The sequence below is a fragment of the Ursus arctos genome, chromosome Y (assembly GCF_023065955.2).
Source record: "Ursus arctos isolate Adak ecotype North America chromosome Y, UrsArc2.0, whole genome shotgun sequence".
Classification (NCBI taxonomy): Eukaryota; Metazoa; Chordata; class Mammalia; order Carnivora; family Ursidae; genus Ursus; species Ursus arctos.
The window spans coordinates 23215432-23239248 of record NC_079874.1 but is presented as its reverse complement, the minus strand read 5'-3'; the positions used below and the strand labels follow the sequence as shown (position 1 = coordinate 23239248).

Below are 23817 nucleotides of genomic sequence, written 5' to 3'. Positions count from 1 at the left end.
GGTAATCTTATATATATAAATCTTATATATACATGTATATATGTATACATCTGTATATGTACATAATATATAATAGTATATATAATATATAATAAATATATTAGTATATAATATAATTAATGAAAATAGTTACATTAAGACTTTGAGTACACCTAAGATCACTGAAACCTCTGGGTCATTAGGCATCTTACATCTTGCATTTTAAAGATCTACTATACCTATCTTATTTTAAAATGGATTTTTGTTTTAGAATTAGCAGAGGGGCCTATAGAAGTCTGGGCACAGAGGGTAGCAAAGAACTACTTGGTGCTTGTCCTTGGAGAACTCCATATAAGGAAATGTATGGCAGAGTAAGGACTTTTTTTTTTTTAAGATTTTATTTATTTTTTAAAAGATCTTATTTATTTGACAGAGAGAGAACATGAGAAGGGGGAAGGGACAGAGGGAGAGGGAGAGCAGACTTCCTGCTGAGCAGGGAGCCGGATGCGGGGCTCAATCCCAGGACCCTGAGATCATGACCTGAGCTGAAGGCAGGTGCTTAACCAAGCTGAGCCACCCAGATGTACCAGAGTAAGGATATAAAGTGCTTTCATTTTCTCAAAGAAATGTATAAAGGGACAATTTACAGAGATGGAGAACAGGATATCTCAAAGCACATAGTATTCATACAAAATACCTGGTTCAAAGCAATTTAAGGAATTTGTATTATTACTAAATTGTATTTGTTCATTAGAGCTGTTAGTGTGTATCAGGTAGAAGTTTATAAATATCAAGGTTTTGACACTATTTTAATAAAGTTACATAAGTGGCATGAGTAAAGAGAGTATAAAGTCTTTCCATCTTTTTCCAATGAAGACACCAGACCACATCTTCAGTACCTTGTTTATAAATCTCTTCAACTAAATATCTAAGTTTATCACTTGTGAATTCTATATTCTATAAAACACTAAAACATAATTCAGCCAAATGCTTTCTGACTTTGTAACAAATATCAGTTTTCCTCCAGTTTCCAAAATGTTTCCATAAAAGACCTCCCAGGGCAACTTTAATATCTGTATTTCTACCTATAGTCTCTTTAAGGTAATCTAGACTTTTTCTACCATTTACCAGGTTTTCCAGCTTCCACACAGTACCATTTCTATGCTGTGTCCACATTTTTAGGTATCTATTATAGCAGCACCCCACTTTTCACAAAAAAATGTGTTTCAGTGTTCTCCAGAAAAACAGAAGCAACAAGAGGTATAGAGTGAAAGATAGAAACAGAGACAGAAAACACATGTATTTTAAGGGATTGCCTTATAAGTTGTGGGGGCTGGCAATTCTACAGTTTAAGGGCAAACTGGCAGGCTGGAGGCTCAGGGAAAAGTTGATGTTGGAATTTGAGTCTGAAAGTAGTCTTTTTCTCTAAAGGCCCTTCAACTGATTGAAAGAGGCCTCTTTACATCATGAAGGGTAATTTGTTTTACTCAAAATCTGATTTAAATGTTAGTATCATCTAAAAAAACACCTCACAAAAACGTCTCAAATAATGATGGGTCAAATATCTAGATACAATAGTCTAGCTAAGTTGACACATAAAATTAACCATCACAGTAAGCATGCTTTATAAAAAATAAACAATTTAACTTACACCGTGAGGAAGTTCCATGTTTTAATTCACTGTATAATGTGAAGGATGAATTTTTAACCTGCATATTTAAGACACGTATTCCCTAAGTAAAATTAGTTTAAATTGATGACTGCCAATTAGGTGATTTATAAGCAATATTTTCCACGTGAGTTACTAGTTGAATAAAATATCAATTTCTAAAAGTGGCACCTGCTGAATTCTACCTCATGGATTATAAATCACAGGCATAACACACTAGTGCTACTAAATAGATAAATATTAATATGTGAAGTCTATAGCAATTACCACCAGCAATAAGCATCTCTAGTACTCTGGCGTTTTTAAAAGCGACCAGCTCTCCTGAGAGAAATGTTGATTTCTAGGCTGGGACATCTTATTCCACAAAGTAAGAAAAATAAGTACTAAAAATTATTAGTGCATATCAAAAGATTGCACAACCCAATTTGAAGAGGCTTCCACTTGCTAAAATGAGAATTTGAGTATGAAAAGAACAGTTTTGCAATATAGTTAAATATATCAAATGTGTCCAAATTTTTGAGTTTAAAATGACATATTTCAAAAAATGATCTCAACTGTAGAACTGTAGAGAACCAACATGTTAATTTAAAATACATGGTTACAAATTGTTACTCCAAACAAAGAGGTTATAGAAATTCCCCCCCCACCTTTTTAAAAAGATTTTATTTATTTGACAGAGAGAGACAGCCAGTGAGAGAGGGAACACAAGCAGGGGGAGTGGGAGAGGAAGAAGCAGGCTCCCACTGGAGGAGCCTGATGTGGGGCTCAATCCCAGAACGCCAGGATCATGCCCTGAGCCGAAGGCCAGGCGCTTAACCACTGAGCCACTCAGGCGCCCCAGAAATTTTCCCCTTATAGAAGTATTCCAACTACAACATTAAGAAAATTTGACAGAATATTATTTTAACTAAGCAATGATCATTAATGACTACTAAAAAAAAGACAAAAGTAGATATTTGCATTGTGATGGCTCCATATAGCACAAGCTATGAAGTAATCTGTTACCATCTCCTTCCAAATTCAAACCTGAACGTGATCAACCCTCTAGACTTAACCACCAGTTATACAGGAGTCAAGAAAACATATGTGTAGAATAACTTGTAGGTAGGTACAAACGAAATAAATCCAAATGGTAGAAAACTGTACAGGACAAATGTCCTGCTTTCTTCATCTACAGAATAAAAATTACCTCCACACTTCAAATAATCCTTAGAGACAAGTATTACAGATACAGTTGTTCCATCCTCACTTTTCTGTAGATCCTCTTAGTAACACATATTTGCAAACAGCTAGCATAACTAAACAGCCACAAACAAAACCAGACAACTTAAAATAACAAAAGGGGTGTACAGGTGGCTCAGTCCGTGAAGCATCTGCCTTTCAGCTCAGGTCATGATCCAGGGTCCTGGGATTGAGTCCTGTGTGGGCCTCCTTGCTCAGCGGGGAGTCTGCTTCTCCCTCTCCCTCTCCTTCTGCCCTTCCTCCCTGCTCATGCTCTCTCAAATAAATAAAATCTTTAAAATAAAAATAAAATAGAGTACACAAAAGTAATAGCAATATGAAATTCTGTAAAGAACCATGCTAGTGAAGATACAGATTCTTGTGCCCCAAATCCTAGGACCAAGAATCAACACTAACAAGCCCAGGTGATAAAAGCAATCAGCCCAGAAAAATATTAGCACATAATTGCAAATGCATCTTTGTCCACATTTATAAGACTTTCACTTAGAATACAAAGATGTAAAATTGCTGGATTTGGTTCATGGTGATTTTCTGACTACATTCATGCTCATTTACTCCCTCTAGTAAAATAAGACAGTTCCCAATTTCTTACTCCTTGGCCAATTTTTTGGGGGGTGGGGTGGGGTGGGGTGGAGATTGGTTTTCACATTTTTATTGAGGGTCACACGTAGAGGTGGGGTCTAGTCTCTGTCAATGGACGGCCTCACAGTTTCTTCAGTCACTCCAAACTTGGGCCCTGGGAATGTTTGGCGTAGTTGAGCTTTTTCCAAGCTTTAGGTGTGTCCTGATTGATCCTGATGGCATACTTGGTGCAGGGCTGAGGTGAGTACAAAATTATAGTGGCAGCCATTTTGTTTTCCATGGTAGTCTCCTTGGCTAATATTTGATGTGCTCATTCTTTAAGACAATTTTTTAAAATTTTAGAGTTGATATGCAATATTAAATTCAAGAGTATAACACAGTGATTTAATAATTATATACATTACAAAATATCACATTAAGTGTAGTTACCATCTGCTGGCAAAGTTATCACAATATTATGAAATATATCCCCTACCTATCCTTTCCATTCCCATGATTTATTTATAACTGGGAGTTTGTACATCTTAATCATCTTGACCTATTATGCCCATCCCAGTACTTCTTCCCCTCTGGAAACCACCAGTTTATTTTCTGTATTCATGAGTTGTTACTGTTTTTTGTTTGTTCATTTGCTTTTTATTTTTTATTTTTTTAATTTTTTTTTTTTTAAAGATTTTATTTATTTATCCGACAGAGATAGAGACAGCCAGCGAGAGAGGGAATACAAGCAGGGGGAGTGGGAGAGGAAGAAGCAGGCTCATAGTGGAGGAGCCTGATGTGGGGCTCGATCCCATAACGCCGGGACCACGCCCTGAGCCGAAGGCAGACGCCTAACCGCTGTGCCACCCAAGTGCCCCTTCATTTGCTTTTTAGATTCCACATACATGTAATCAAGTGGTGACTTATTTCAGTCAACATAATAACCTTATGTCCATCCATTTTGTCAAGAATAGCAAGATCTTTTTTATGAGTAATATTCGTGTATATATTTATAATATTCATATTCAATACATAAAAATCATAACTTCTTTATTGACAGTTACTTTCACATCTTCGCTATTATAAATATTAAAGATAGGGTGTATATATATATTTTGAATTAGTGTTACTATTTTCTTTTGGTAAATAGCAGCACAATTGCTGGGTCATAGGGTAGCTCTATTTTTAACTTTTTAAGGGACCTCCACACTGTTTTCCAAAGTGGCTGCACCAGTTTGCATTCCCACCAACAGTGTAAGAGGGCTCCCCTTTCTCCTCATTCTCATCAACACCTGTTGCTTCCTACATTAATTTTTAGCCATTCTAACAGGCATGAGGTGGGATCTCATTGTGGTTTTGGTATTTCCCTGATAAAGACTTATGTTGAGCATCTTTTCATGTGTCTGTTGGCCATCTGCATGTCTTCTTCTTTGGAGAAATGTCTGCTCTGCCCACTCTTTAATTGGATTATTTCTTTTTATTGGTGTTGAATTGTAGTCCTTTATGCATTTTACATACTAATTCTTTTTTGGATATATTATTTACAAATGTCTTCTCCCATTCAGGAAGTTGTCTTCTCCTATTGTTGGTTTCCTTTGCTGTGTAAAGGCTTTTTATTTTGAGGTGGATCCAATTGTTTATTTTTGCTTTTGTTTCCCTTGGCTTAAGAGACAGACTCAGAAAAATACTCATTAGGCTGATGTCCAAGAGACGTATCTTTCTCTTTCCCTTCCTTTCTTTAAAATATACAGTGCTTTGCAAATTTGTGTGTCATCCTTGTACAGGGGCTATGCTAAGTTTCTCTGTATCATTACAATTTTAGTACATGTGTTACCTAGGTGAATATTGCCTATATTTTTCCTATTTTTCATCCTTTGAATGCTAATTTTAAAATTTTAATTCCATCATAGTTAACATATAGTGCAATATTAGTTTTCGGTGTACTACAGTGATTCAGAACTTCCATACAACACCCACTACTCATCACAAGTGCACTCCTTCATCCCCCCCCATCACCTATTTCACCAGTCCCCCCCCCCCACCCTAACCTCTGGTAACCATCAGTGAGTTCTCTAGAGTCAAGAGTCTGTTTCTTTGGGGCTCCTGGGTGGCTCAGTTGGTTAAGCATCTGCCTTTGGCTCAGGTAATGATCCCAGGGTCCTGAGATCGAGTCCCCACAACAGGTTCCCTGCCAGCGGGGAGTCTGCTTCTCCCTCTCTCTCTGCCACTCCCCCTGCTTCTGCGTCTTCTGAGTCAAAAGAAAAAGAAAAAAAAAGGAAAAAGAAAAAAAGTTTCTTTTTTGGTTTGCCTCTTTTATCCCCCATGCTCCTTTGTTTCTTAAATTCCACATATAAATGAAATCATATGGCATTTATATTTCTGACCTATTTTGCTTATCATAATACACTCTAGCTCCATGCTATTATTACAAATAGCAAGACTTCATTCTTTGTATGGTTGAGTAATATTCCATTGTGTATATATACCACTTCTTCATCATTCAACGTTGATAGACATTTGGGCTCTTTTCATAACTTGGCTATCACAGATAATGCTGAAATAAACACAGGGATGCGTACATCTTTTTGTCCCCAAAACACTGAAAGTAAAGATTTGACTGCCTCCAAAACAGTTATAGTTAGGGCAATTAACAGGTATAGTGAAACCCTAGAAACAAACCTGGTGAAGAGTTATTTTTGGGAATAAGGGCTTTGGAAAGCTCCTTAATATAAAAAAGAATCCATGTGCATGTTCAGAAAGGAACTGGAAGTCCTTAGGCTTTCATTTCTGGTATAATCTTGGGATTCAGCACAAGTAGGGAGGGGAGGCTAAAGCAGAATTTACATGGCTTAATGAATGTTGAAAAAGTACTCCAAAACAGAGCTAACCTGCAAACCTGGGAGAATATTTTGTTTCTTTTTGTTCGTTTTATTGCCCATTACATTCATTCATTGGATTCCAGGTGTTTAAGGAACTTTCAGTCAAATCGCTATAAAGGCACAAAATAAACATTCAAGAACTATACAAAACAAAAAAGTATAGTCTTTTAAAATAGTATTAAAAAGTCACTGAACAAATAAAGTATAATCATAATAAATAACAAACTAGGGAGAAGGAAAAAAATTAATTCAGATTACAATATTATAATTTTTTTTTTTAAAGATTTTATTTATTTATTTGACAGAGATAGAGACAGCCAGCGAGAGAGGGAACACAAGCAGGGGAGTGAGAGTGGAAGAAGCAGGCTCATAGCGGAGGAGCCCGATGTGGGACTCGATCCCAGAATGCCGGGATCACGCCCTGAGCTGAAGGCAGACACTTAACGACTGCGCTACCCAGGCGCCCCACAATATTATAATTTTTAAAATATCCAGATTTCAACAAAGAAAATACAAGGTATGCTAAGAAACAATTAAGTACAAAAAACATAAATTAGTAGAAACTATGCCTGGACAAGAACAGAACATAGAAATCACTAGACAAAGACTTTAAATGAATGGTGTTAAAGGTGTTCAAATAATTATAGAAAACCATGAACAAAGGTTTAAGGAATCCAGGAGAACAGACCCTCACTAAGTAGAAAACATTATAAAAAGATAGAACAAATAAGAATAAATAAACATTTTAGAGTTGAAAAGTGTATTAACTAAGAATATCAAAAGACTGAAATTATCCAGCTTCAGGACTTAATATAATATTACAGGAATCAGAATTGTGTGATATTTGTTAAACAGACAAATAGATCAGTGAAATAGAATACAGTCCAGAAATAGACTCATTAATTTGTTCATCTTTGACAAGGAAGCAAATACAACAACGAAGGTAAGACAGTATTCAACAAATGGTGTTGCAACAAAGGTGCATCCACAAACAGAAAACAACAACAAAAAAACTAGACATAGGCCTTTCAGTCAGCACAAAAATAAATTATGGATCACAGACCAAAATATAAAATGGAAATCTAACTTGTTTGAGATAACATAAGAGAACAACTAGAAGATCTGGGGTATGGTGATATCTTTTACATATGCCATGACACGAAAGGATTGATAAGCCAGACTTCAAAGACACTGTCGAAAGCAACTACAGACAAGCCATGGATAAAAGAAAGTATTTCCAAAAGACATACATGAAAAAAGACTATTATCCAAAATACACAAAGAAACATTTAAAACATAAGAATAAGTGGTGCCTGGGTGGCTCAGTTGGTTGAGTACCCAACTCTTGATTTCCACTCATCTCATGTTGTGTTCTCAGGGTTGTATGACTGAGTCCCACATCGGGCTCCAGGTTGGGTATGAAGCCTACTTAAGATTCTCTCTGTCTGCCCCTCCCCCCGCTTCTGCTCCTGCTCTCTCTCTAAAATAAATAAATAAAATTTTAAAATCCTCGAGAATAAGAAAATGAAAAACTGATTAAAAAATGGGTGAAAGACCTAGACAGACTTCTTACCAAAAAATATACCCAAGGTAAACATCATATGAGAAGATACCCCACAACACAGATCATTGGAGAAATGCAAATCAAAAATACAGGAGATGGGATGCGATGCCTGGGGGGCTCAGTCGGTTAAGTGTCTGACTTGATCTCAGCTCATGGTTGTGAGTTCAAGCCCTACACTGGGCTCCACACTGAATGTGAGCCTATTAAAATGTGGCAATTGTATTCCTTAGTACTATTCAAATGACTTGAAAACTTATTTACATTAAAATCTGCACATAAATGTGCATAGCAGCTTTATTGTAATTGCCAAAACTTGAAAGCAACCAAGATTTCCTCTAGTAAGTGAATGGATGAATAAACTGTGGTCCGCCCAAACAACAGAATATCATTCAGTGCTAAACTGAAATGAGCTATCAAGTCATGAAAAGCCATGGAAAGAGGCACCGGGCTGGCTCAGTCAGGAGAGCACGACTCTTGATGTTAGGGTACTGAGTTCAAGCCCCATGCTGGGTGTAAAGAAAAAAAGAAAAAGACATGGAGGAAATTTAAGTACATATCACTAAGTGAATTAAGCCAATTTGTAAAGACGGCAGACTGCAAGACTCTATATGATATTCTGGGAAAGGTTAATACTATGGTAACAGTGAAAACATCAAAAGTTGTCAGGGCTTTGAAGAAGGAAGAAAAGCATGAGCACAGATGATTTTTAGGGCAGTGAAAATACTTTCTATGATACTACCAATGATGGATACAGGTCATTATATTTTGTAACACTCATAGAATACACAACCAAGGGTGAACTCTCATATAAAATACGGACTTTGTTTGATAATGATGTATCAATGTGGGTTCATCAATTATAACAAAAAAATCATTCCGGTGCAGAGATATTTGATAATAGAAAAGGCATGCATGTGTGTAGGTAGGAGGAATATGGAAAATCTCCATACCTTTTTCTCAATTTTGCTGTAAACGTAAAAATTACTCTAAAAAATCTATTTAAGAGAAGTAAAAAAGCATATTAATTGAAGTGAAAAATTAGAGGACTCAAAAGAAGAGTAACAAATTGGAGGATGAACCAATTGAAATGATCTGGTCTCAGAAGTAGAAAGAAAAAAACTACACATAATAGAAGAAAGGAAAGAGGTGCACCTGGATGCCTCAGTCAGTTAAGTGTCTGCCTTTGGCTCAGGTTGTGATTCTAGGGTCCTGGGATCGAGTCCCGCACCGGGCTCCGTGCTCAGCAGAGAGTCTGCTTCTCCCTCTGACTGCCTCTCCCCCTGCTTGTGCTCTGTCTCTCTATCTCCCTGTCAGATAAAGAAATAAAATCTTCCAAAAAAAAAAAAAAAAAAGGAGGAGGAGGAGAAGGAAGAGGGAGGGGAGGAAGAGGGGGAGGAGGAGGAGAAGAAGAAAGGAAAGAAAGGGGAAGAAAAGGGAAACTATCTGAAGAAGTAATGGCTGAAATAACTGCCAAGTCTGACTATGGGCATGAATCCGCATGTGTAAAAAACTCAACAAACAGAAGACCAAATAAATAAAGGCAGAGATCCTTACCACATACATTATAATAAAACTATAAAAGCCAAAGAGAATCATCCAAGTAGAAAAAGAGGAGGAACTTTTGTGCTTCAACAGACACTATCAAGAAAATGAAACCAACTCACAAAAGAAAATATTTGTATATCATATGTGATATTCAGAATATATAAAGAACTCCTAGAACTCAATAAACTTAAATTAAAAAATAGCAAATGATCTAAGCAGACACTTTCCCAAAGAATACTTATAAAAAGAATACTTACAAAAGCACATCAAAAGATGTTCAAAATCATCAGTTACATGGACGAAAGTGCAAGTCAGAACCACAATATCACTTCATACATAGTAGGGTCAGTAGAATAAACAATTAATAAGTGTCATGAGGACAGGGAAGAGATAATTCCTAAACATTGCTGGTAGAAATGCCAAACGGGGGCGCCTGGGTGGCTCAGTTGGTTAAGCGTCTGCCTTTGGGTTAGGTCATGATCCCAGGGTGCTGGGATCAAGCCCCGCATCAGGGTCCCTGCTCAGAGGGAAATCTGCTTCTCCCTCTCCCACTGCCCCTGCTTGTGTTGCCTCTCTCGCGGTCTCCCTCTCTGTCAAATAAATAAATGAAATCCCCCCAAAACAGAAAGAAATGTCAAATGGTGCAGCTACTTTGGAAAGAGAATATGGCAATTTTGTAAGTGGTTAAATATAGTTATACTATGACCAAGCAATTCCACTCCTAGTTATATACCCAAGATAAATGAAAACATGTCTACTTGAAAATGAGTACATGAATTTTTACAGATTTATTCCTAACAAAGGTGGGAACAATATAAATGTCCATCAACTGGCAAACGGATAAACATAATGTATGTCCATACAATGAGATACTTTGCTATTAAAAAAAGAATGAAGGGATGCCTGGGTGGCTCAGGTGATTAAGCGTCTGCCTTCAGCTCAGATCATGATCCCGGAGTCCTGGGATTGAGCCTCACATAGTGTTCCCTGCTCAGCCGGAAAGCCTGCCTCTCCCCCTGCTTGTGCTCTGTATCTCTCTCTCTCTGACAAATAAATTAATAAAATCTTTAAAAAATTTGCCACTCCAGAGTGTGGCAGGAGAAAGAGAGGTCAATGAGACTATCTTTTCACTTTTGCTATTTTTACTCCTAAGAAATAAAACCTATAGCATTTTATGTGTGTAACATTTAAATAGCACAAAAGAGAGGTCCCCTTAGTGAAATTTCATCATTTTGCATACTTAGAATCCAAATAATTATCACCATTGCTACTAACTACCAGTAAGTAGTAATATCCTTCATTTGTTCCTTTTCTCCATTTATCTCTTAAAATTTCTTTTATTTCTTAGTTAGCTTTTCCTTTCTTTTGGGCCTTTCTGCTCACTTCTGTCACCTATAGGAGACCTAAAAGTTGGTTTGTACACATCAGAAACAGGCCACACCCAAAGAACTATTTCTATCATTCACATTTTTTTCTGTGAGGAAGTACTAAGGAAGAAAAGACAGGAAAAGTTAGTTTTTAACCATCTGTTTATCCTTTCAAACCACCACCTACCTCTAATCTATCCCAGTTTTAAGATTTAGGCCTTTCCATGGCTATAAATGATCATACAATGAGCAGTGGGCCTTTTACTCCTCAAACTTCAGTTGTATAAGTTTTTCATACACGTATATTTTATACAGGGGACACCTGGGTGGTCAGTTGGTTGAGCATCTGATCTCAGCTTGGGTCTTGATCAAGTTCAGCTCTTAACTGCAGGATCATGAGTTTAAGCCTCACACTGGGCTCCACACTGGATGTGGAGCCTACTTAGAAAAAAAACCAACTATGAAAAAATATTTTATACAAAATTAAATTCAGAAGAATTACAGTTAACCCTTGAATAATGAAGGGTTTAAGGGTGCTGATATCTGTGCACGCAAAATCCATGTGTAATTTCTAACTTTCAAAACTTAACTGTCTACTGCTGACTGGAAGCCTTACTGATAACAGTCAATTAACACATACTTTGTTTTGTTTTTTTTAGAGATTTCATTTATTTATTTGACAGAGTGAACAAGAGAGCACAAGCAGGGGGAGCGGGAGAGGGAGCAGCAGACTGCCCGCTGAGCAAGGAGCCTGACGTGGGGCTGGATCCCAAGACACTGGAATTGTGACCTGAGCCTAAGGCAGTCGCTTAACAACTGAGCCACCCAGGCGCCCCCAACACATACTTTGTATATGTATTATATACGTATTCTTAGAATAAAGTCAGCTATAGAAAAATATTAAGAAATTGTAAGGAAATAAAATGAATTTATAATACTTACTGTAAAAAATCCATGTGTAAGTGGACCCACGCAATTCAAATCTTGATTAGTCAATGGTCAACCACACTGAATTTCAGGAAAGATTATCAGAAAACCTCAATATGATTTCCCAATAGACTTATTATGGGATAATTCCTATATCAATATGGAGTTTATGATTTATAGCCTGTCTCTAACTCATTTGCTGGCAAACAACCAACAACACATTATAGGATACACATCCTAGTTTGGCTGAAGAAACGAGTTAAAAGCTCTTTTTGCTCATTGTATCCTATAGAAGCACAGATGTAAATATTTGTTTTTTAAAAAAATTATTTATTTGGGGGAGAGAAAGAGTGAGAGGTGTATAGGTGGTGGAGAGGGGTGGAGGGAGAGGCGGAAGAAAGGCTCTTTGATGAGGAGGGAGCCTGATGTGGAACTTGATCCCAAGACTCTGGGATCATGACCTAAGTTGAAGGCAGATGCTTAACCAATTGAGCCACCCAGGTGTCCCTAAGTATTTTTGATCTTCAAAAGAAATTAAAAAAAAAATTAACTCCCAAATGCTTCAATATCGGCTAAAATTACAGCTGAAAAGAAAGGCCAAAAATTAAAAGATATGGGTAGATACTAACAAAAACTATGCCGGCATAGATACACTAACAGTAGATTAAGTTCTACTACCCAAAACACGGTATCAGAGATATTTACTTCATTAGGGTAAAAGACATTTGTCCAACTTACCAGTACTTAATGTAAACATATGTAAAGCAAAGACTCACACAACCACCACAAGACAAATTCATGAGTTCTCTATCATAAAGGGAATCTTAACATTAATAGAACAAGCACTAAAAATAGTAACAGAAGTAACAAAATAAGTAAAAAAATAAAGGGAGAATGAGAAGCTTTTGAATGGCACCCTTACACAGCTTTTTCTCATTGGAAAGTATAAACAACTGCACCTAACAAATGCAAAATAAACTGTCCAAGAAAGGCAGTGTAACCTTATGGTTAAGGTAAAAACGTGACAGCCAAATTACTCAGGTTAGATTTCCAATTCCCTTATTTAGAGACTTGAGCAAACTTCTTTGACCCTCAGTTTCTTCAGTTTAAAATGGGGATAAGTACACTTGGACCTAGCTAAGTGTGATTTTGTAACAAATTGCTATATACAAATAACTTGGTGTGAAATATACAGTAAGTACTTAAATTCTTTTTTTTTTTTTAAGTAGGCTCCATGCCCAACATGGGGCTTGAACTCAAGATCCAGAGATTGAGAGTTGCATGCTCTACTGACTACGCCAGCCACTTACCCTACTACTAAAAAAAAAGTTAATGGTAGTTACTTCAAGCACAAGTTAGATTAAAATGATTTTTTTTATATACACGGCACTTTTAATAAATTAAGCATAAGTCTACTCCCACTGCTTCTATTCTTAGGTTGAGAAACCCTTTTATCTTTTTCTTTTTTTAAAAAAGAATTAATTTACTTAGACGGATAAAGCATGTATACATGGGTGTGCATGAGTAGGGGAAGAGGCACAGGGAGAGGAAAGAATCCCAGCAGACTCCCTGTTCAGCACAGAGCCTGATGTTGGGCTTGGTCCCACAACCCTGAGATCATGACCTGAACTGAAACCAAAAGTCAGATGCTTAATGGACTGTGCCACCTAGATGCCTTCATAAATGCATTTATTTTAGGAACAAAAACATTGTTTTATTCCACCCAGAAAATGCATTCAAACAACTTTGCATATGATACCAAAAGGTTCGCACAGCCACTAGAGTTCTTCAAACTCCAATAATAAGAATCTTTACAGGGGCGCTGGGTTAATTTCAGGGTTGTGGGATTGAGCCCCCAGCTGGCCTCTGCCCTCAGTAGGGAGTCTGCTTCTCTCTCCCTAAAATAGATAAATCTTTAAAATAAATACATAAAATAAATTTATAAATAAATTCCCTAATGTTAATGTTGTTTTAATGTTTTTTTGTTCTTGTTTTTTATAGTAGAAGCAATAGTGCAAAGATTTCAGTTTCTATAGTATCACAAGTTATCAGTTTTTAAACAGTTATACACTGGCTAGTTAATGAGTGAATTAGTAATTATTCAATATACGGTAGCTAAAAAACAGGTAAAATATAATTTACTTCCCTTGGCACATTGCTTATAACATCAGCATATTCTGTAAACTTTGATTTTTTTCAATACGGATTAAAATTATATTTTGGCAATTTTGGTAACTTTTAATAACTTTTAAGTATTTTAAGAAAAAAGGCACAAATACTCACTATTTGATAGCATAAAAAATTACTAGTATTAGATTATGTTTTAATTACATCAAAGGAACAGTTTAGAAATATTACGGTTAAGAACAACAGGTTTTAGCTTTCTGTGTCTAAGAGCAGAATAAGATGAAGAGAAGTTCTATGTAAATGAACACTCATACTCTAAAAGACAATTTAAGCCTAGAAATTTCATTCTAAATTTTAAAAACAAAGCTGTATAAAATATGGGGTGGGAAGGGGGATGATTTTCAAGGAGACTTTGCGTCTTCAGGTTTTTATTGGTGTAAAATCCCTTCAAGCCTAGAGAATACTCAGATGTGTCATAATAAGTAAGAAGAAAAACTTTATTTTAAACAGGTTGAATGGTACCTATGCCTTAGAAAAGGCTGGTTGTAACAGCTGTTTCATTTCAAACATGAAGTGATGTATAAATTTGATAATGTTTAGCAATAATCAGCTTCTGCTAAAATGTTGGATTAAATCCATCAATCTGCCAATTTGGGCAACTATTGTAGACCCTATTATTTAGAAGTTAAATTTTCATCACAAGAAGATGAAAATAACATTACAGCTTCTACTAAGGTAATGAACTATGAAATATATTCCCCAGTATTGCTTTGAAATTACATCCCCAGGTTAAGAGAAATTCTAACTTCATCCAAATGTACTATTTAAATGATACTCTTCAGTCATCTTCAACTGTTGGCTTGATGGTTACTCCTCTTCTTATTTGACCCCAACCGATTAAACTGCAAAAAGAAAAGAAATCATGAACTTTTAACCTATTTCATTAGCATCATAAAATTCTTACATAACTGATTATCACTATGTTCTAAATTCAAACCTGTTTCCATAACATATTTCTCTATAAAGAAAAGTCTGTATTATCTCCTTAGGTTCCTAGAGACTCATACATGGGTTTGGCTAGCATGAAAAGAAAAGGGAAGAAGTTGTTATCATAAGCACACACACCTTTCTTTAAAAATACCTATGTACGCATTAAGAATAGTAAATAAAAGCACTTCATTTTCCTGTAAGGAACGATGCTACTAGATAAAACATACCAACTGAATTAAAAAAAAAAAGTCAGTTCCTTTCTCTTTGAAAAACAGCACTTTCACAATACATCAAGCCATTATAGTGGCCGTAAGGGAAACAAATTAAGAGAAATAAAATAAGTAAAACACTAGAACATATAGTCTGTGAACAGATTACTTTTTAATTTTTTTTTAAGATTTTATTTATTTATTTGTCAAAGAGATAGAGAGCGAGAGCCCAAGCATCGGGAGCGGCAGTCAGAGAGAGAAGCAGGCTCCCCACTGAGCAGGGAGCCCGAAGTGGGGCTGGATTCCAGAACCCTGGGAACATGACCTGAGCGAAAGGCAGACACTTCACCGATTGAGCTAGCCAGGAGCTCCCAGATTACTTTTTAAAAAAAGATTTATTTATTTACTTCGGAGATAACGAGACAGAAAGAGCAAAATGGAGGGGGACAGTGGGAGAGGGAGAGTCTTAAGCAGACTCCGCTGAGTGTGGAGTCCAACATGGGGCTCAATCTCACAGCCCTGAATTGAAATGAAGAGTCAGACACAATACACTGTGCTACCCAGGCGCCCCAGGTTACTTTTTAAAAAAAGTAATCTCTATGATCAACGTCATGACCCCAAGATCAAGAGCCTCATGCTCTGCCAACTGAGCCAGCCAGGCCCCCAACATATTACTCTTAATAGCAGAAGAACAAAGTCTGCTCTGCTCAATGATCAAATTGGACTGGTAACTCACCTTTAGCTTCTAGAACCAAACCCATCTAAATATAAACTACAATCATAAATAATATATGGGGAGGAGGAAACATCAATATGGAGGTGTTGAGGTGGTCCTTGTTCATCCACAGAAACACTGAGTAAATAATGTACTGTCGTGGATCTGTAGCAACCAAGCAAATGCCTAACCAAGACAGTGACACTCAAAATGAAGGAAATTTGGTGCCAATTTTCTTACCCAGTGTGGCACACCCAAGAAGAAGCCAACAAAGCCAGTTTCTCCCAAAATTATAGGGGAAGAGCAGAACTTATTTTCAAAGTTCTGGCTTGTCTTTGGGTGCGCAACGAACTAATTTGTGTTCTCTCTCAGAGTGCTAAGAGAATTGTGGCACAGTTGTGTATCGGGTTAGAGACACCTAAGCCACGGTTTCGGAGCAGAATGAGTGAAGACTTCACAGAGACTACAAAATGCCTGGAGGGAAAAGACTATGAGCAGAGGAATATAGTGAAATACACTCAGAAAGAAAAAGGATGACCTTCAAGAAACTTAAGACATTTAAAGTGGCTGTGGATATTGGAGAATTGGGTGAAAGAACACACATAGCTTTAGAAAAGATGCTAACACAGAAAAGGCATCAGAATACCATAAGCCTTGATAATTGGTTGATTACTGAAAGTCTTTTCTTACAAGAAGCCAGTCTGCAAAGTCTGACAGAGGTGGCTTTTTTTTTCAAATCCCCAATTTAAAAATAAATTTTTAAAAAGTTTACTTAAGACCACAAAACAAAGATACAGAGAAATAAGGAAAAGGATTGTTGCAGTCTGCTTTGTTTACTCATCTAGTGACTTTTTCGATTATCCTCATATTTTTCAGCTCCAAAATGTGTTTAGTTTTCAATTTTTTATTTTTATTTTTTAACATTACTTATTTGAGAGAGAGAGAAAACACAAGCAGGGGGAGCAGCAGAGGGAGAGGGGGAAACAGACTCCCCGCTGAGCAGGGAGACTGACGCAGGACTCTATCGTAGGACCTGGGAGCTGAAGGCAGATGCCTTAACTGACTGAGCCACCCAGGCACCTCTGTTTACTTTTTAAAATAAACTTTGTCTCTGTAATTCCCATTGTTTAATATATTATTTTCCTTCTTTCCTTTAGATTCTGTTCTCCTTCAGCTCTTATTTAAGACAGTTGTTTTAAAATCTTTCTCAAGTAAGACTAAGACTTGTGCTTATTTAGGGATGGCTCCTAGATATTTATTTTGTTCTTTTGAATAGCTCATTTTTATGTTTCCCTGCATCTTTAAAAATGTACCTGAAGAACTGATGACTGAAATTTTCCCGAAACTGAGCAAAGAAATGAAGAGATAAATTCAAGAAGCTCATAAAACTCCAACTAGGATAAACCCAAAGAGAAGCACACCAAGACACATTGTGATCAACCATCTGAAGTCAAGCAGAAGAAGGACCGAAAGCAGCAAGAGAAAAAAAAAAGTAAATATATGTAAGAGAGTTTCCATAAGATTATCAGCGGATTTTCCAGCATAAATCTTTAGGCCAAAGAACGGCAGGCTGATATATTCAAAATGTTTAAAGAAAAGACTATCAAACAAGAACACTGCACCTAGAAAATTAATTTCAATAATGAAGGAAATAGGGGTGCCTGGATGGCTCAGTCAGCTAAGCATCTGCCTTCAACTCAGGTCATGATGCCAGGCTCCTGGGATCAAGCCCCACCTTGGGCTCCCTGCTCAGTGGGGGGCCTGCTTCTCCCTCTCCCTCTGCTGCTCCCCCTGTTCTATTCTCTCTCTCTCTCTCAAATAAAGAAATAAAATGTTAAAAAAAATGAAGAAAATAAACAATTTGAAAAGAAAGAAAAGTTGAGTGAATTATCCCTAGAACTATTATTTAATTCTGGTGCACAGAATTGAAATGACAAAAACATTAAAAGTAGTAATAAATGTACATTAGTAAGTATACAACAAGTAGAAGTAGAAAACTTTAAGATGTTATATGTAATGTGATCATAACAAAAGCAACAGCAACAAAAACTTTTTATTTTATTTATTTATTCATTTATTTTTAAACAGGGATTTTTTTTTTTTTTTAAAGATTTTATTTATTTATTTGACAGAGAGAGAGACAGCCAGCGAGAGAGGGAACACAAGCAGGGGCAGAGAGAGAGGGAGAATCAGACTCTCCGCTGAGCAGGGAGCCTGATGTGGGGCTCAATCCCAGGAACCTGGGATCATGACCTGAGCAGAAGGCAGACACTTAACAACTGAGCCACCCAGGTGCCCCAACAAAAACTTTTTAAAAACCTCAAAAACACACTACGGAATATAAACAAAAAGGAAATGTAAAGCAACCAAAATGTGTCAGTATAAAAAAATCAACTAAACAGAAAGGAAGGTAGTAAAGAAGCAATGGGGAGCAAAAAAAAGTTACATATGGAAAACAAAGAGTAATTTCCTGACAAGTTGGACATATATTCCAAGCTACCTAGTACACGCCTGAAACTGGATTGTATAGATTGCTATACATACATACGTATATACGATAATTTAACTGATAAATCAGGCACATTAGGAGATTAATAATAACTACTCCTAGGGAAGAACAGTTGTTACAATGTACTGAGTTACATGGATGTCATCTCTATCAAAATAGCTTAGTATACTCACCTTTCTTTGATGATGTGAGATAAAAGGCATAAATGAGATGATGTGAGATGAATGGCATACGCATTATGATGTAGCATTACATTTCTATTGACCTGATAATTGTAAGAACCAGGAGCAACTGCTTCTGAACTACAACTGACAGCAGGTAAGTAAAAATGTGGAAAGTGAAATAGTGGATAAGAGGGGATTACTATAATATAATGGCAGTAGTATGACTTTTTATGTGAGTAACTACTTTAAAAGCATATAGGCACAGATAGGGAATGTTTGGGTGGCTCAGTTGGTTAAGTGACCAACTTTTGGTTTCGGCTCAGGTCATGACCTCAGGATTGTGAGACTGAGATCCAGGTCAGGCTTGCTCAGCGTGCAGACTGTTTGAGATTCTTTCCCTCTCCCTCTGCCTCGCCCCTGTTCTGTCTCTTTCTCACTCTCTAAAATAAATAAATGAATCCTAAAAAACAAAAAAAGAAGCACAGATTGACCAAACGGTTAAAAAACAGGATCAAACCACATATCTATAGGATATGAACTTTAAATCTAAGGACATGCATAAGTTGAAAGTGATAGGAAGCAAAATGGCATATCATGCAAAGAAATCAAAAGAAAGCAGCAATGATTGTCCTACCATCAGATAAAATAGACTTTAACACAAAAACTGTTTTAAGAGGCAAAGAAAGATATATGATAAAACAGTCAGTTCCACCAGGAAGATATAACAATTAAAACGTATATGCATTAAACCCTGGACTTTTACATATATGAAGGAAATGTTGATAGAATTGAAAAAAGAAATAGGTATACAGTAAGAGGAAACTTTAATAATCCTTGTCTATATGGATAAAATGAGAAAAAAAAACAATAAGGAAGCAGAGGACTTGAACACTGTAACCCAAGGGATCTCACAGGTATATATACAGAACATACAAGCAACAACATCAATATATTCCTTTGGCCAAGTCCTTATGGGACACTTTCCAGTAGACCTTATATTAGGCCATGAGTCTTCCTACTTTTAAAAAGACTGAAACAATCAATTTCCAGTGCCATTTCTGGCTGCAGTGGAATGTAATTAATAGTATAAGGAAAACTGGAAAATCTACAAATATGTGGAAATTAAACAATAAATGTTTTAACTACCAATGGGGAAGGAAGACAGCCCAAGAGAAATCAGAAAATATCTTGATTAAAAAAAAAAAAGAAAACAAAACAAAGTATTTTAAAAGAAATGAACATAAAAACACAATATACCAAAAATTTTGGAAAGCTTCTAGATAAATGGTATCTGTGTGTTTCCTCACAAATTAAGAAAGGAATTATGCTATGATCCAGCAATCCACTTCAGGGCAAGTACCGCCCAAAAGAAATAAGTTTAGGGATACAAAGAGACACAGATATTTATACACCATCTTCTTAAATTCATCAAGCAGAATAGCCAAAAAGTGAAAGCAGGGGTACCTGGCTGGCTCAGTCAGTAGAGCATGCCACTCTTGATGAGTTCAAGCCCCACAGTGTTGTGAGTTCAAGACACACATTAGGGGTAGAGATTACTTAAAAACAAAAATCTTTAAAAAACAAAACAAAACAGACAAAAAGTGAAAGCAATACAAGTGTTCGTCCATGGATAAGCTTTAATTCAGGAAATGTTCCATTCTACTAAATGATGTGTTTTGTGGTGATGGTCTCTGAAAATCTTATATTATTTACTTATTTATATAGTGTGGAAATAATGTTTATAATAGAGGAGATGTAAAATTAAATGGGCTTATTAAATCACCACAAAACAGGATCAATTACTTAAAAGGTAGTAACACTTCACTTTTTTTTTTGAGGGAGAGTGCACACATTAGTTGGAGATGGGGGAGAGAGGAAGAGGGAGAGAGAATAGGACACAGGCCCCATGCGCAGTGCAGAGCCTGATGTAGGGCTTGATCTCATAACCCTGAAGATGGTGACCTGATTTGAAATCAGGAGTTGGATGCTTAACTGACTGAGCCACCCAGGCACCCCCAAAACTTCACCTTTTTAATATTAGTAGTAAGTTAGAAATTTTCTAGATGATAAATGATCAATGAGATCATCATAGGGCAGTGGGCATCAGAGAAGAATTAACAAGGAAGACAGAAAGGAACTCAGATAATGAGGAAGACACTGAAAATAAGGACAAGGATAGTTGTGAGGATTTACAGAGAAGCAGAGAAAACATAAGACAGATTGAAGCAAGCTTGTATAAAGGCCTTAAATATTAAGGCAATGTGAGGAACTAGTAGAATTTTTTTAGAATAGTATGATGAAATGTTTTGGAGAGATTATATTTGGTCAGGCACTAAACTCATTGAAAAGGGAAAAACACAACCCAGGAATCTTCCAATAGCTTAAGTGTAAAATAATGACAGAATGGGCTACAATGATGCTATTCAGAATGGAAAGGATAGACTCAAGGAATAATCTGGGAAGAAGAAAAACGATAACCAGGTGTCATAGATGTATGGACTAGAAGCCTGGGAACAATGGCACATTAAGATCTTTGTTTGAGGTGCAAGTAATCTTACTGCTTCAGTTGTACTTAAATGTATAACAAATATTTCTGCAGAGTATAGATATAATTGAATGAAACCATATTAAATCAGTATTTTCCTAAGTTTGAAAAAATTTTGCAAATGTCATTCATGATTTAAATAAATGAACTTTGGGCCTAAATGCAACACCAAACATTGTTTTTAAAAGACTGTATTACCTAGAAGTTTCTTTGTAAGTATGGCAATTACAAATTAGACATTTTCAGTATATGGTAGTTTCTTTGTAAATGTGGCAATTATAAATTAATCGTAAAAAAAAAAAAAAGATCTCTGTTTTTGAACTCAAAGACATAAATGCTTCAGTCCAGGAATAGTGCCCATACAGAATGAGATGAGGGCAGATGATTTATATGAGAAAGTAAGAAAATGCTCTGGGGTCATTTCAAAAGAACCTAGGAATAAACTTTAAGAGAATCCTATTGGCCAATGTGATGATGACCATCAAAATAAAAACAAACAGTAGTAATGAACTGTTAACTCACTGAGTAAAAAAACACCTGTGAATCCACACTGTATACATACCTAAATAAATACAAAGAAAAGAGGGGATGCCAAATGATAAATGTAGAGAAGTGGCAGAGTTATAGAAAACAAACATTATTTTTCTATTCCCAGAGACAAGATCAATTAAGGTAAGAATAATTAAAAGGGGGTGCCTTGTTGGCTCCGTTGGTAGAATATAAGACTCTTTTTTAAAAAACCTGTATTTATTAAAATAAATTTCAGAGAGACAGCATGAGTGGGGACGGGAGGGACAGAGGGAGACCAAGAAGCAGACTCCCCACTGAGCAGGGATCCAACGCGGGGCTCTACCCCTGGACCCAGAGATCATGATCTGAGCCGAAGGCAGACACTTAACCAACTGAGTCACCCAGGTGTCCAGAGCATGAGATTCTTGATTTCGAGGTTGTGAGTTCAAGCCCCAAGCTGGGCATTGAGATAACTTAATTAAAAAAAAAAAAAAAAAAAAAAAAGAGTACTCAAGGGGGAAAGTCGGATGAGAAATGGGGTATTTGCAGTCTCAAAAGTTCTCCACAAATATGGATTAGTTTCAAGCATGAAAAGAGAAACTTTGTTACAGACTCCCTGATGGCATGAAAACCCCACACTGTAGGTGTTACTAGATGTCCTGTGTGCTTCTGGAATGTGGTTTTTTGTTTTGTTTTTAAGATTTTATTTATTCATTTGAGACAGAGAGAGACGGAGAGAGTGCACAAGTAGAAGGGAGAAAGAGAAGTAGATTCCCTGGTGAGCTGGGAGCCCTATGTGGGGCTTGATCCCAGGACCCAGAGATCGTAACCCGAACCAAAGATGGCCACTTACGAACTGAGCCACCCAGGTGTACTCTGAATGTAACTCCTAAGAAGGACACACCACCACCTTTAGAGCATTTTGGTCTTGAACATAAAACCTCAATTTAATAAGGGAAACTGAGTGGCTTTTATTGTTTAAATGTCAATTCATGTTAAGATAAAGAAAGGCTAAGAAAGTTCCCTATAAAAAAGACTATAGGAACAAAAGGGAAATGAAATGTGTGATTCTGGGTTGAAGCAAGGAAAATGCAATGAAGAACAATATTGACACGAATGTCAAAATTGGAATGTGGAGTGCAGATTTTAGTATTTTGTCAGTGCTAAAATTCCTGAACCGGTTACAGACACTATCGTTATTCTTAAGATAATACATACGGAAATAATAAGAGGTATAAATTATGTAAACTAATACAGTCGTTTATCTTTTTATTTTTTTTAAAGATTTTTATTTATTCATTTGGGGGAGAGAGAGAGAGAGGACGAGCAGGGCAGAGGGACACAGAGGGAGAGGGAGAAGCAAACTTCCCACTGAGCAGGGAGCCTGATGCGGGGCTCGATCCAAGACCCTGGGATCATGACGTGAGCCAAAGGCAGACGCTTAATGGCTGAGCCACCCAGGTGCCCTGAATTGTTTGATTTTATACAGATGTGTCTGAGATTAAAGGAAAGCTAGTTGCAGTATCTGGAATAAAAACTGAACTATACAGGCTTACAAATCAGGGTTGGAAATACAGATTTCCAGTTACACAAACATGCCATGAAAACTACTGAATTCAAGAAAAAGCAACAAAACAAGTTGGTGACGATGTGAAGAAAAAGGAACCCTCTTACACTGCTGGTGGGAATGCAGGCTGGTACAGCCACTCTGGAGAACAATATGGAGCTTCCTCAAAAAGTGAAAAATAGAGCCACCCCATGACCCAGCAATTGCACTAGTAGTATTTTACCCAAAAATATGAATTCAAGGGGATAGATGCACCCCAATGTTTACAGCAGCATTATCTACAATAGCCAAACTATGGAAGCAGTCCAAAGTTTCATCCAACATGGATGGAGCTAGAGTGTACTGTGCTAAGTGAAAAAACAGAGAAAGACAGTATTCCACTCATATGTGGAGTTTACAGATTTATGAAACAAAATGAATAAGCAAAAGCAAAAAGAGAAAGGGGCACCTGGGTGGCTCAGAAGGTTAAGCATCTGCCTTCAGGTCAGGTTATAATCTCGGTATCCTGGGATCAAGCCTGCTTCTCCTCTGCCTCTGGGCCCCTCTGCTCTGCTCGTTCTCTCCCTCTCTTTCTCTCAAATAAATAAAAATGATGGGCTCCCTGCTCAGCACGGAGTCTGCCTCTTCCTCCCCTCCGCTTATGCTCTCTCTTTCTCTCAAAAAAAATAAATAAAATCTTAGGAAAAAAAAAAAAGGAAAAAGAGACAAAGCAAGAAAATAGATCCTTAACTCTGGAGAACACACTAAT

At 36.8% G+C, this 23817-nt stretch overlaps 1 protein-coding gene and 1 non-coding gene across 2 annotated transcripts in view; both read right to left on the bottom strand.

Moving 5' to 3' along the window:
• Positions 1-5190: 5190 nt before the first annotated feature.
• On the bottom strand, positions 5191-5297 carry LOC113249009 (U6 spliceosomal RNA). The gene has a single exon (XR_003313673.1). It is a non-coding gene; the product is annotated as a U6 spliceosomal RNA (small nuclear RNA).
• A 9042-nt stretch (positions 5298-14339) lies between these two features.
• LOC113249008 (eukaryotic translation initiation factor 2 subunit 3, X-linked-like) overlaps positions 14340-23817 on the bottom strand; it is a 41110-nt gene continuing 31632 nt past the window's right edge. Inside the window, exon 12 of the mRNA XM_026490590.4 lies at positions 14340-14762. Coding sequence (XP_026346375.1) covers positions 14699-14762 — 64 coding nt within the window. The 3' untranslated portion in view covers positions 14340-14698. The remainder of the gene's footprint in view (positions 14763-23817) is intronic.